At 39.5% G+C, this 12,126-nt stretch overlaps 1 protein-coding gene across 3 annotated transcripts; it reads right to left on the bottom strand.

Moving 5' to 3' along the window:
- On the bottom strand, positions 1-11,760 carry BTF3L4 (basic transcription factor 3 like 4). 3 transcript variants are annotated; one of them, XM_061632984.1, is made up of 6 exons: positions 11,562-11,760; positions 8,986-9,049; positions 8,126-8,239; positions 4,128-4,329; positions 3,065-3,124; positions 1-1,861 (listed from the first exon to the last, which is right to left on the bottom strand). In XM_061632984.1, exons 2-6 carry the CDS (start codon positions 9,037-9,039, stop codon positions 1,815-1,817), a joined length of 477 nt encoding a protein of 158 aa, XP_061488968.1. In that variant the 5' UTR covers positions 9,040-9,049; positions 11,562-11,760; the 3' UTR covers positions 1-1,814. The 3 variants fall into 3 exon arrangements, with proteins under 3 accessions (XP_061488968.1, XP_061488969.1, XP_061488970.1); XM_061632985.1 differs by lacking the exon at positions 11,562-11,760 and adding an exon at positions 11,371-11,459; XM_061632986.1 differs by lacking the exon at positions 11,562-11,760 and adding an exon at positions 11,181-11,320.
- Positions 11,761-12,126: the final 366 nt, after the last annotated feature.

Below are 12,126 nucleotides of genomic sequence, written 5' to 3'. Positions count from 1 at the left end.
CTCTTTTGAATTATTTTATTAAGATCCATGTATTATATAAAATAGAACAAGAAAACCAAACAAATCTATAAAATCAAGTGAGCAGTCCAGATGACAAACCACTACAAGCTCTGCCTTCATGGTTCAGCTTGATGTCACTAGAATGCTGACATACTGATAGCCTCACACTTTATAGTCACTGGGTGTATGTCTCTACACAGAAAGTGGATATGTCTCAAAAGTACGCCAAAGATAAGATGGCTTTCCCAAGCCATAGCTGCCCTTGACAAAGGTTAAAATGATGCTCAACTGCAAAGATTACACCAAGCACCTTTGAAGAACCGCTAGGAAGAGCTTCACACTGAGCAGTTTGAAGGAAGGCTTAGAAAATACTGGATACTGCCACTATTCTTTGCGCACCAGAGCAGGGCATTTGTTTTCAAATGTGACTGTAACCCAGAGTAGGCTGCAGATAGAAGTGAGGGCACACAACCCTCAAAATTAATGTTTTAAGCCTTTTCTTGGACAATTTAGGCACAAGACAAAACACAACACAACCAATAGCACTTCCCTTGTTCGTTCGGTATCATCCAAACTACACTTCCAGATTCTAGTGTCTTGAAATAAGATAGGAGCTCAAATACTCTTGGGAGTTGAATTGTAACATTCAAACTGTTTTACCTCTTTTAACAAAATTATCTACCAGAGTACAATGATGCCCTATTTTCTACTTAAAATCTGAGTTGAGACTCTTCTCCTCCTCTAAAAGTGAGCAATACTAACGGAAAATATACCCACAAATAAAGAGGATTACTGCTTAGCTGAGATGAATATGATCAAATGGCATTCAGCACTTTGAAGAGAGGTGTAAATGAAAATCAGCTAATTGTACCAAAGAGAAACTACTACACATTGGATACAGCACTAAATAGAATGCAGCCTCCACTCTTTAGCACAGTCCCAGACATTGTGATCTTTTACCAGAAACCCTGAACAAGAATATAATCTGGTTTCTTGCAGATTTTAACAAAAGCTTGCCATAAATGCAAGAATGGCACTTGCTCAGCACAAACAAGCAGGACTTCACAGAATAGTGCATTTATCCAAAGAAAAGTAGATTACTCCATAACATGTGAATGCAGCCCAAGTTAAATATTAAGGTGAACGAGAAAGGAGCTGGGGCGGGGGCACTCTTATGTATTTTTTAAAAATGTTGCAACAAACATGCTTGTTAATTAATACCCTGTCTTTGGTACAATTTAGAGTAAAAAGGAGGCTGATGGAAAACTGAACATACACAATGTCACTATGGAAAAGAAATACATTTGCAAATATAATAGTTAAAGAAAATTAAACCCAAATGTTATTAGTAAATGTTCATGAAATGTAGGCAAGCTAGACTAACTTTTCACTATTTTATGTGAACTGTTTGGTAGCAATAAGAAAGGTTACTTTAACCAAGTTAAAGGCTTATGTTATTTCTACTTTAGAAGGGGAAGGGAAAGTCAAACAGATCTGTTCACCGATTTCCTCTCCACTATACGCAAAGCCACATACACACATCCCACACACATGCACACACCTCTTAATCTGCACTGAAAATGTCTTATTTGTGTTTTTTTTCTTTTTTAACTGAAAAGGTAGATCCTGGGAGTAAGTGCAAAATGCAAAAATCAACTGACAGGAAATGCTGAACAAGCAGCATAATTAAAATACAAAATATTTTATATTATGAACTATTAAACGGGTAATGTTCAATGTTTCTGTAAAACTTTGGAACCACAAAGCTGATTTCTTAAATCTAGTCCATGTCAACTTCCAGAACCATTAATTAATTAATTAGCTTCATTTTTTGATGCTTCATCGAAGTTTTCTACAAGATCTGAAAAAGATGGAAATTATAACACAGCAATTTTCAGTACGACAGTCAAAGAGAAACATTTTTTCTTAAAATATATATTTTACCAAGAAGACTATGAAAAAATGGAAACAGACTGCCTTCAAGTTGATCCTGACTTATGGCAACCCTATGAATAGGGTTTTCATGATAAGTGAGGTACTTTGCCATTGCCTTCCTCTGAGGCTGAGAGGCAGTGACTGGCCCAAGCTCACCCAGTGAGCTTCATGGCTATGTAGGGATTTGAACCCTGGTCTCCCAGGTCGTAGTCCAACACTCTAATAGTGTAATGAAAATAATCCCTACACAGTGTTTACATTAAAATGTCAAGCAACACTGCAGCTCCTAGACTGAGGTCCATTGCCGGACCAGCCCACATATAGCCATTACACAAGGATGATCTACAGCACAATCCCAAGCCTGCTTACTTGGAAGTAAGTTAACTGTGTACAATGAAGTTCACTTCCTTTGTAAAGGTCACTGGATTGCAGCCCTTATCATATCAGCATGATCACAACTATGGCTTATGGAAAACAGACCTCTGAGTGTAAACAACTAATGTAACCTGTATTTTGCCAATATTAATTTTTCAAACTTTTTCCCACAATGGCTAAAATAAATGAAATCTCTAGACCTGTCTTGCAAAATAATTCCATTGCAGTTACATATGTGACCCTTCTAAAAAAATTAAAGAGTTCAATTGCTAAAAGTTGACCAACATTTAATTTATGTAGCCAACAGTTTCTTAAAAGTTTCTGAAAGATAGAAGATACCACAATACATATACAACCATGAGTAGCCCCATCCCCTGGTTCTATCAATTGCTTTAGTTACAGCCAATTTCTTGCCCCACTTGTTTTTAAAATACTATTCTAACACAGAATCCACTATTTGAGTTTCTCACCCCACCTGGGAGGTGCCTCAGTCTCTCGCACAGAGTACTTGTTGAGACCACAGGCACAGCAGCAGATGCACAGCCTTCTGCAAAAGCTTGTGGTTCCCTGTGTCTGGGCCAATGACAGTTGTGTATGCCCCAGTATTCATATTGTGTAATTATTACAAAGAATTTTTCCTTAATATCTATGATTAACTCAATGAATAGCTTCTCTAATTAAATACAGCATTATCATGAGCTCAGGCAAGTAAATGCACACTAAATAGTTTTAAAATTATGCAGAAGAATCTTACCAGGAACGTCATCATCTTCTTCATCAATATCTTCTGATTTTGGTACTTTGCTATCCAACACTAGAAATGAAAATATAAAAAATTATATATGGTTTTAACAAAGTTCTCTCAATGTAAGACACAAATTCAGCATGCGTAAAGAAAAGGCCACAGTTTACCGCACAAAACAGAACTTTGCAAATAAAATTGCATTGTTTTATACAAACAGTGGCAGTGGAAAATTAATGAATAAAATAGAAGCAGCAACTTACAAAGATCATTATTTTTAGAGGCTGCTATGAGGTTATGACTCAGATGTTTATAAGCAACATGTAATTTCTGGCTTTGACTGAATAAAATCTGTTTAGAAATAGTGCAACACTACAGAATGCAACTATTTCATTACATTTTAACACAAAACCTCCATTTCCCAAAATATAAAACACACAACCAATGATGCCGCATACTGTGATATTTTTAACATACTATCAATACACAGAATAATAATTGTGGATCCTTTATTGGGGAAAGGCTGTAGCTCAGTGGTAGAGCATCTGCCTTGCATACAGAAGGTCCCAGGTTTAATCCCTGACATCTTGAGGTAGGACTGGGAATATCCCCTGCTTGAAACCCTGGACAGCTGCTGCCAGACAGTGTAGACAATACTGAGTTAGATGGAGTGATGGTCTGACTCAGTATAAGGCAGGTTCCTATGTTCCTACACATATAGTTATTATGAAATGAGTGCAGCAAAGGAGTAACAAGACTTGATTTTAAGTGAATGCTGTAATCTTATGCATAATTATTTTTGAAACAAGGTCCATTAAACACATTGGGACTTACCTGTGAATAAACATGCACAGAAGTATACAGCTGTTCTATGCTATTAGAAACTCCAGAGAAATTAGGTATGTAACTAGAGGCGGGATGATACAAAGCAGAAAGCCTAGTGCAGAAAAGCTATTCAAAATAAGAAAGGTTGGCCCTTATTGTTCATCAGGAATTTTTTGTTAACAAGCAGCAATGGAAGCAAAAGCCACGTTTCAAAATCTTCAGGGTAGTTGTCTCAGACAGGGATACCTACCTTGCCTTGGGAACTGTTCAGCTAACTTTCTGAGACTTGTTAAGCTGTCAGCACCCAGCTGGCTTAAGATGCCAGGTAGCATTTCCGTAATTGGTTTGGCTTCAGCGTGACCAGTAATTGCAAAAGTGTTTGCAGAGAGCGAAGCCTGGACCTTGGGATTGTTGAAATGAATAACTGTTCCATCATCTTTTATCATATTCACCTGTTTTAAATATAGATCTATTAAAATTCATGCATCTTAATTAGTATTCCAAAGAGTACTATTAAGGAAAAAACCAATAACCAAAATTTTAAATTTTGCAATAGTGGGCATCCATAACAAAATGAAATGTAAGTAGTTGCATATACAATTAGCCAGGCCTGAAACCGGAACAGAGATTTGTATACACTATCATCAGTGCACATAATATAAAAAATACATTAGCTGGGAGTGTAAGATTTCATAAAGCAATCAGAATTCAAACTCATAACTAAAGTATCAGGTTCATAAGATTTTATCAAAGTTATATCAACACCAAAGTCAATATAAAAGCAAAGTAACATTTCTCAAGACTGAAAGAGAAATGGAGACAGACTTTCATAATTTTGATCTAAATATTCTACCAATTTTGTACATCTAAAATAAACTATCATGCTTCAAAGGCAAGGCTTACAAACATAAAGGTGCATCTAGAAATACAAATGTAAACTTGTTTCAACCCTGTTTTAACTGCTATTGCTCTTTCCCTCCATTGCAGAGAAGTCTGGAAACTACCATAATGCCAACAAATCAAGCACCTTTTCACAAAAATATGTAAGCGCTCATTGTTTATTAGTTCACATATGGTGTAAACAGGGCTGTGGAGTTGGAAGCAATTTTGGGTGGAGTCGGAAGAAATGTACCGACTCCGATTTCAAAATAAATTTTGATTGACAAATTTTTTAAAATATAATTTCAAAATGTCAAAGAAGCTTCCCATGAAGTCAGCTGTAGTTGAGCATTTCACCATAACTCAAGATGGAAAACACTGTATGTCAGTGTATGACACAGGACCCAGATGAAGGCAAATGCTATGATGCCAAGATCAGAGCATATTCAGACAGCGATAAAAATGCTCGTAGGAGAGCTTCCAATTTAAAAAGACATTTACAGCCCTTTCCAGGGCTGTGGAGTTGGAAGCAATTTTGGGTGGAGTTGGAGTCGGCGTCGGAGTGGGACAGTAGAAAAATAGAGGAGTTGGAGTCAAAGGTTTGGTGTACCGACTCCACAGCCCTGGGTGTAAACTTGGTGCTTTTCCAGAATAGTGCACAATTATTGTACAAGTGTGTTTTGCTAGGCTCAATCGATTATGCATGTGCACACATGTGCAATATAATATGCACCAATATCTGCAAATAAAGAAGTGCATGGTCATTGTGAAAAGCTGAGCTATGCCATTGCACTAAAAGATCTCTGGCTGTTTCACAAAAACAAAGAATTCTCAGGATTTGTAAAATTACAACTCTCAAAGTTTTCTGACAAAAGCATGACTTTTAAATTGATTTCAACTTTGTTTAAATGTTGTCGTTTGGTTGTGTCCCTAGGTAGCAATCCTTGGTTTAATGCTCCTATACTGCCTTATCCAAACACAATGTCAAACTGCATAATTCATAATGTTTCTCCAGCCCATTGTGAGGCACCGCACGATCTCTTCAGAACTGTGTGACCTCTACAGAACAGTGCTCCTCTGGAAGCGAGCCAAAGCAACCAACACAGTGCTAGACGTGTTCCCACAGGGCAGCAGGAGTTCTTCTACTCTCTCAAACATCTGCTATAAGCAGATGCTTAACTTGCTTAGTGAAAAGTATGGCTCCCTATCATTGTCTGAACCCCAGTGAAGCTAAGCAGATCCACGTCAGGCCAGTACTTGGATAGAAGACTGTCTAGGAACTTTGAAAAATAAATGTAGTATGTTAAACAAATATATAAATATCATTCCACACAATCCCATTTTCTACATGTAGAGTATGTGGCCAAAATGTCTACTTCATTCATCTAGAATACTTCAGATACTTTCATACACAACGCCTTTAGGAAAGGGATGTAAGTTACTTAGAGAAAATCCTTCCGTTTCATGTGGCTAGGATGACAAGCCAAACAACTTTGTCCATTAAAACTTTGTATCTTGCAGACAAGCAGACTGGATTTTCACTAGATTAATTCAGATGTAATAACAAAACATGGTTTGTTGCTTAGAGAATGCAATCCTCAGGTTTGCACTTGCCCTACATCCCTTCTCTCTTATTTCATGCAGAAGGTGAGATTAATTCTGGTTTGCAGCAACCCATAGCTGGCTATCAAGTGAAAACACACAGTTTGATCCTGGTGCAGGATCTTGGCACAAAAGTAAACCATGGCTTGCATGGATCCCCCTTTGAGGGCAAGGCACAATTTGTGGAAAACTATTAATTTGCAACAAACTGGAAGAGGACACTTCAAACCTTCTCCCTCACGTGGGAATGAGGAGGAAAGTTAGGAAGGAAGCAATATGATGTCCTTATGTCTGAACTGAGCCATAGTCTTTTGTGCAAGCAGTTCCTCACTTGCACTACTATAAAACCAAAATAAAAGTAACTAAATAATGTGAATTCCACAACTGGAGATATGGAAATTTGATGGGGAAATCCTTGACAAGTACAAGTCAAAGGTAAAATATGACAAGGGATATTGTTCATTCAAGCAACCAATGCAGGAAGCAAAAGACATTTAATCAGGTTAATTAATCAGGTTAATTAATTAAGATAAATGTATATCAAGATGTCAACGGTATCACAATTATTTTTCATGGCATAGGCCAATATGAGATTAAGGGGGTTGTTTTGGGCACCAGGAGCTGTTCTTTGAGAAAGAAACACAACGTTCTTTGGGTCCTGTCTTCTAAAAAAAAGGGCTGAACAAGAGAAATCTGCTTCCAAATACAGCTCACAGACCATATGTTGCTCAATCATCCCAGATGACCAAATTATTCAGGGTGGTATTCAAGGCTCCCTCTCCACTGATGAAAGGAATCCCTCAGAAGAGAGGAGGCAGCAATTTTCAGTTATTCCCCTTCTCCCCTGCAGCCCCCTCACATCTCTTAAATATGTTTTGGAGGACTGGGGAATTGCTGAAAATTGCCTCCCTCCCCACTATCCCTGACTGATTCCTTCCAAACAGCACTAGATAGCACCCACAGCTATTATTCAAACAGTGGTCTAATTTAAAAATCTATCCAGTTTTCAAAGGTGGACTGAAACTCCTCTAAAGAGTTTACAGAATGTATTTATGCCTGTATAGTGTTACACACTGTTTTTATAGTATTGTGTGTTTATATCAGGGATGAGAAACCTGTAGCCTTCCAGATATTGTTGGACTCCAAAGCCCATCAGCTCCAGCCAGCAAGGCCAATGGTTCCCCATCCCTGATTTATATGAGAGCCACATTAGTCTTCTTTTTAAAAGAGAAATGTGTTTGCCAGCACCGTAAGACTATCTACTAATAAGCTTTTTACTGCAAAATGGCATGAGCATTCATAGGCGACAACTGGAGAAAGCAAGGTGAAAGCCCTAGTTATAAGTTGGCTGCACATGTGTTTTGTCACACAAATAATCTCCTTCATGGCTCCATAACAAGGTCTGCAGCATCCTGCACTAAGAGTTGAATGAATGTTCTCTGTTATTCAAGGGGTGTCACATATGTAATAAAGTACATATGTACTTTAAATTGTAGAATCTCTCTCTCACTCACTCACACACCTAAATCACACTGTTCCTTTTCACAAGTGAAACAGTCAACAAAGTTTGAGGTGCACTGTATTTAAGATGCAGTAAGGTTGCTAGAGGCCAGAAAAAAATATTTGAGGTGGTCTGATCTGGCCCATAGGCCACAAGTTCACTATCTCTGTTCCATGTTAAACTAAAATGAAAAATTTCACGATCCCTGTGATCAGTCAAAAAATAAATCATTTAGATATGACAGAAAATGTTTTATACTGATGTACCTCTTCAATCCCAGCAATATTGTTTACTGCCAATTTTTTTAGTGAACTCTGAAGCTTTTTATCATCAGCTGTGGCTGTTCTGTGGACTACCTTCTTCTTTCTACGAGCTGTACCCTGAGAAACACAATGAGAAAATAAAGCATTGCTCCACAATGAAGAAAAATATATCAAACATATCAAAAACAACAAAATAATCTTTGGGCACCTTAGAACCTAACACATGTATTGCAGCATGAGGTTTTACAGGCAAAAATTTGTTTCAACAGATGCCCATTAATGCATGAGACTTAGATGAAGGAAAGGCAGAATAGGGCATTCAAAGTTGTTGCCTGCAAGGCAGGAAGGGAGGCTTCATTCAAGGACAACTTCTACAGGGGGAGAAAGGAAGCAAAGTGAGGGGACACAATAATACGTGGCCAAAGATGGTCTTCAGACCTCTTATGTGCCCCCAATTCCATTTCTGCTACCCTACCTTTTTGAGCAGGAAACAGGCAATCCCTTTTCAGCTTCACATGTCAGTACTCCTACCAAGAAGTTGCCAGCAACAACTACTTAGGGGCCACAAGACATATTGTGGAAAATGTTGCTCTGCTTTTACAGTAAGACTGTTCACCACCACCACCACAGTCTGAACCTATTTCTTCCCAAAGGAATTTAGCCATCATTACTAGGACTATACTCAGAAACTGCATGTGTGCATTAGAATGAGCAACAGCCTGAGGGAAAAAAGTGGTCCAGAAAACCCTAAAGTATGGAAAATATTTATATACGCATCAATGTTATATTAAATAGCTATCCATAGTACTAACTATGTACATACAATAATTATGAATGAAAAAATTATATTCCTGTATTCATACCTTTCCACCTATTCGGACCTGTGCCTGAAGTTTAGCCAGCTTTTCTTGATTCATCGTGCTTTACCTGAAAAAGAAATACATTTGCTAGGCTTACAACATATTCAGATTTCTTTCTTATACTTCGCTGTCTTTCAAAATACCAAGCGTGTATACTTCAACACAGACACAACTAACCTACTAATAACAGCTACAATATATCCCTTCCCATTACTGAACCTAGTTCCTGGATTGGGGGGGGGGGAGAGGAAATGGAAGTGTTGAAAACATATTGCCTCTCCCCCTTTCATAACCCTTGATTATCTTCAGGAAGGAGACGAGAAGCACTGCTTTCCCCACTTCCCCTATCCCTGCTGCAGGCTAACTGAAAAGAGATATGAACCTAGGATTATCAATCCATGATGCTCACTTTTACAGTGGAATTCTAAAAATGTTTACAAATGGTCCAAGAAAGAGTGCCTAGGATAATTTGCAACCCTAAAAACACAGAAGCCCCAATCCTAAACATACTTATATGCAAGTAAAAATATTCCATTATGTACATGAGACAATGCTCATGTGCAGATACACATAAATCATAGGAATTTCAATGTGATTTTTTGTCCTACTACATAAATTAGGAAGCAAACAAATTATGAAAATACACCCTCATTCAACCTTTCCTATGTTACCATATGCGAGTATGCCCTCTACATACAAACACTTAACCAGTCAACCCCATGTCTTATCTGCTTGAATGAGATTTATGGGAACACTGGATTAAAGTTCTAATGTTCAGTACAACTACATCTAGGACCGGGATAATGACCAGCAGAGATACATATGTAAACTAACTATTCTAACAACTTATTTGACATAACTATATATGTAAAATAGCTAGCACTATTTCTGATCTGCAATGGGTTTAATTTGGAACGTGGGTTAGATCTACTCGCATTTCATTTTAAAAGATGCCACTCCATATCAAGAAGTGTGCACACGCTTCAGGAAAAGTTAATGCTGGGATGTGGCTTTTTATTCTCTAATCCATGATAACCTGTTGACATTTTTCAATAGGACTAAACAGAACTTCCAGTTAATCAGCATATACTTCGCAAACTGGATTCCCTGCAGGTTGAAAATGACAGGTAAACATTTGGCAGAGAAGCAAAAGAACAGTTTTCCTTTATCAAGGGCTCACAAGCTCTATCCCTTCTGTGATTTGAAAAAAGGAGAAAGACATTCTCAGAAACAAGAAGCGACAACTGCTTTATCAAGGAGTTAGATCAGCCTTTTTCAACCAGTGTGCCTCCAGATGTTGTTGGACCACAACTCCCATCAGCCTCAGCCAGCATTGCCAATGGTCAGGAAAGATGGGAGTTGTGGTCCAACAACATTTGGAGGCACACTGGTTGGGAAAGACTGAGTTAGATAGTGAGATCCACATGATGGATTCAACACTGAGAGTACAAAGAAATTCAGATTAGGAGCAGAGAAAAACACAATAGGAATGGTCTCTATTTCAACCTTGAAAAGATGGAACCCTTGGCACATTTTCCTGAAGAAGAAAAACTAATAGCTAGAGCTGAGTAACAAGGAAATGTAGTTCTGCATGAAGGAAAATATTTAGGAGGATGGCCTCTCTTCTCCACTTTTTTGTCAGGGATTACAGAGAAGTTCAACTGCTGATACAGAGAGTGTTAAAATCAAGGGGTCAATGGAAAGGGAAATCTATATTGTTTAATTCTGTAAGCACAATAGGCCCTTCAAAACTTCACAGCCCCTTATCCTATTATAGTTAAGGTGTAGATTCCAAGCGCTTTAAAAGAAAAGGGTGCTATCAAGAAATAAAGCTGCATAGTGTAGAAACCAATCTTACAGTGTACAGACTGCAATATAATGGAGCCCAATGAACTGAAGGAGGCAAAAACAAGGTCTCCAAAATTAAAATACAGCAACTGATCAAACTAGAAATATACAGGCAAGCAGTGAAGTCTACACAGAAAATGAAAAGATTCCACACTGCCAATGCCTGGTGTGGCAGAGGGGCTTTCCTAAGGGAACAAGGCCCTTTATGCCCCCGGTGCATAAAGTGCAGTATGGAAGCTTCCTCACTATGCAACCCTGAGGGAAGGGAACCCCGTCCACAACGTAACCTATACTATTCAGGGAAGTAGAGCGAAGCAAGTATGGAGTCCTGCTGGTCCTAAAGGACTGACCATCCCCCAAAGTGCGGAAGACACCCCGCTGGGTGTTTTAGGAGGGGGTGGAGCTAGTGGAAAAGCCAGAAGACCCTTAATAAGTCTAGCTCTGTCGCAGAAAAGGAGGTTTCAGAGAAGGGTCCACGAGCATCAGCCCTGACAGAGGAACTGAAAGGGGGCGGTGGTGGTGTGGCGAAAGAACCCGTACCAGCGCAAACAGGGCTTCCCGCAGGGCGACTAGTTGCCAGGCCCACTCTCCTCCCCCTTTGCTCCTCGGCCCACCAGCAGCCCCTCCCACCGTGCATGGCGCTCCGCGCGCGGGAGAGAGGACTCGCAAGCTCGATCTGTGGGGTCATGAGGGGCGCAGGGGCGACAGGGGGTCAAGCAGAAAGTTTTCACCTCAGTCCGACGAACCCTCCGAAGGCAACACGCGGCAAGAACAAGATGGCGGCCAGCTAGGGAAAGAGAAGGGCCCAGAGAAAGGAGGCTTCGGACCACGGGATCATTGGCCCGCCCTCTTCACCCGATTGGAAGAAAGCACGGCTCGTTTGCATAACACGGGCGGTGGCAATCAGCCTCGGTCCTTTCTTTCTCTTTGCCCTACCCAGGCAATAAAAACGGCAGCCCTCGGCATGCGATGCAATGCAGCTGGACAGATGCACGAAGTCGGAGAAAAGGAAAGAGGCATTTGAAGCAGTGCATGCTGGGAATTGTGGTCTTCCTTTAGAGAAGCAAACAGGAATGGAATGGTACTTTTACAATGAACACAAGTTGTTTATCAAATTGGAATGTAAAAGAGTATTAGCTTGCTAGTCGTACATAATAGGAAAGAGGGGATTTTTTACTCCTCCCCCTTCTCTCGTTGATGAGCATGAAACTGAACAATGGTTGTTGTTGTTATGTGCCTTCAAGTCGATTACGACTTATGGCGACCCTATGAATCAGTGACCTCCAAGAGCATCTG

The sequence above is a fragment of the Rhineura floridana genome, chromosome 6 (genome assembly GCF_030035675.1).
Source record: "Rhineura floridana isolate rRhiFlo1 chromosome 6, rRhiFlo1.hap2, whole genome shotgun sequence".
NCBI lineage: Eukaryota > Metazoa > Chordata > Lepidosauria > Squamata > Rhineuridae > Rhineura > Rhineura floridana.
Note: the sequence above shows the minus strand (reverse complement) of the source record. Positions and strands in the feature narration are given on the sequence as shown.

Coding starts and splice junctions, on each gene's coding strand:
- BTF3L4 (XM_061632984.1), bottom strand. CDS start 9,039: ATGAATCAAGAAAAGCTGGCTAAACTTCAGGCACAGGTCCGAATAGGT. Junction 8,240..8,985: donor AGGTCCGAATAGGTGGAAAG/GTATGAATACAG, acceptor TGTGTTTCTCAG/GGTACAGCTCGTAGAAAGAA. Junction 3,125..4,127: donor TGAACAGTTCCCAAGGCAAG/GTAGGTATCCCT, acceptor TTTCATTTCTAG/TGTTGGATAGCAAAGTACCA.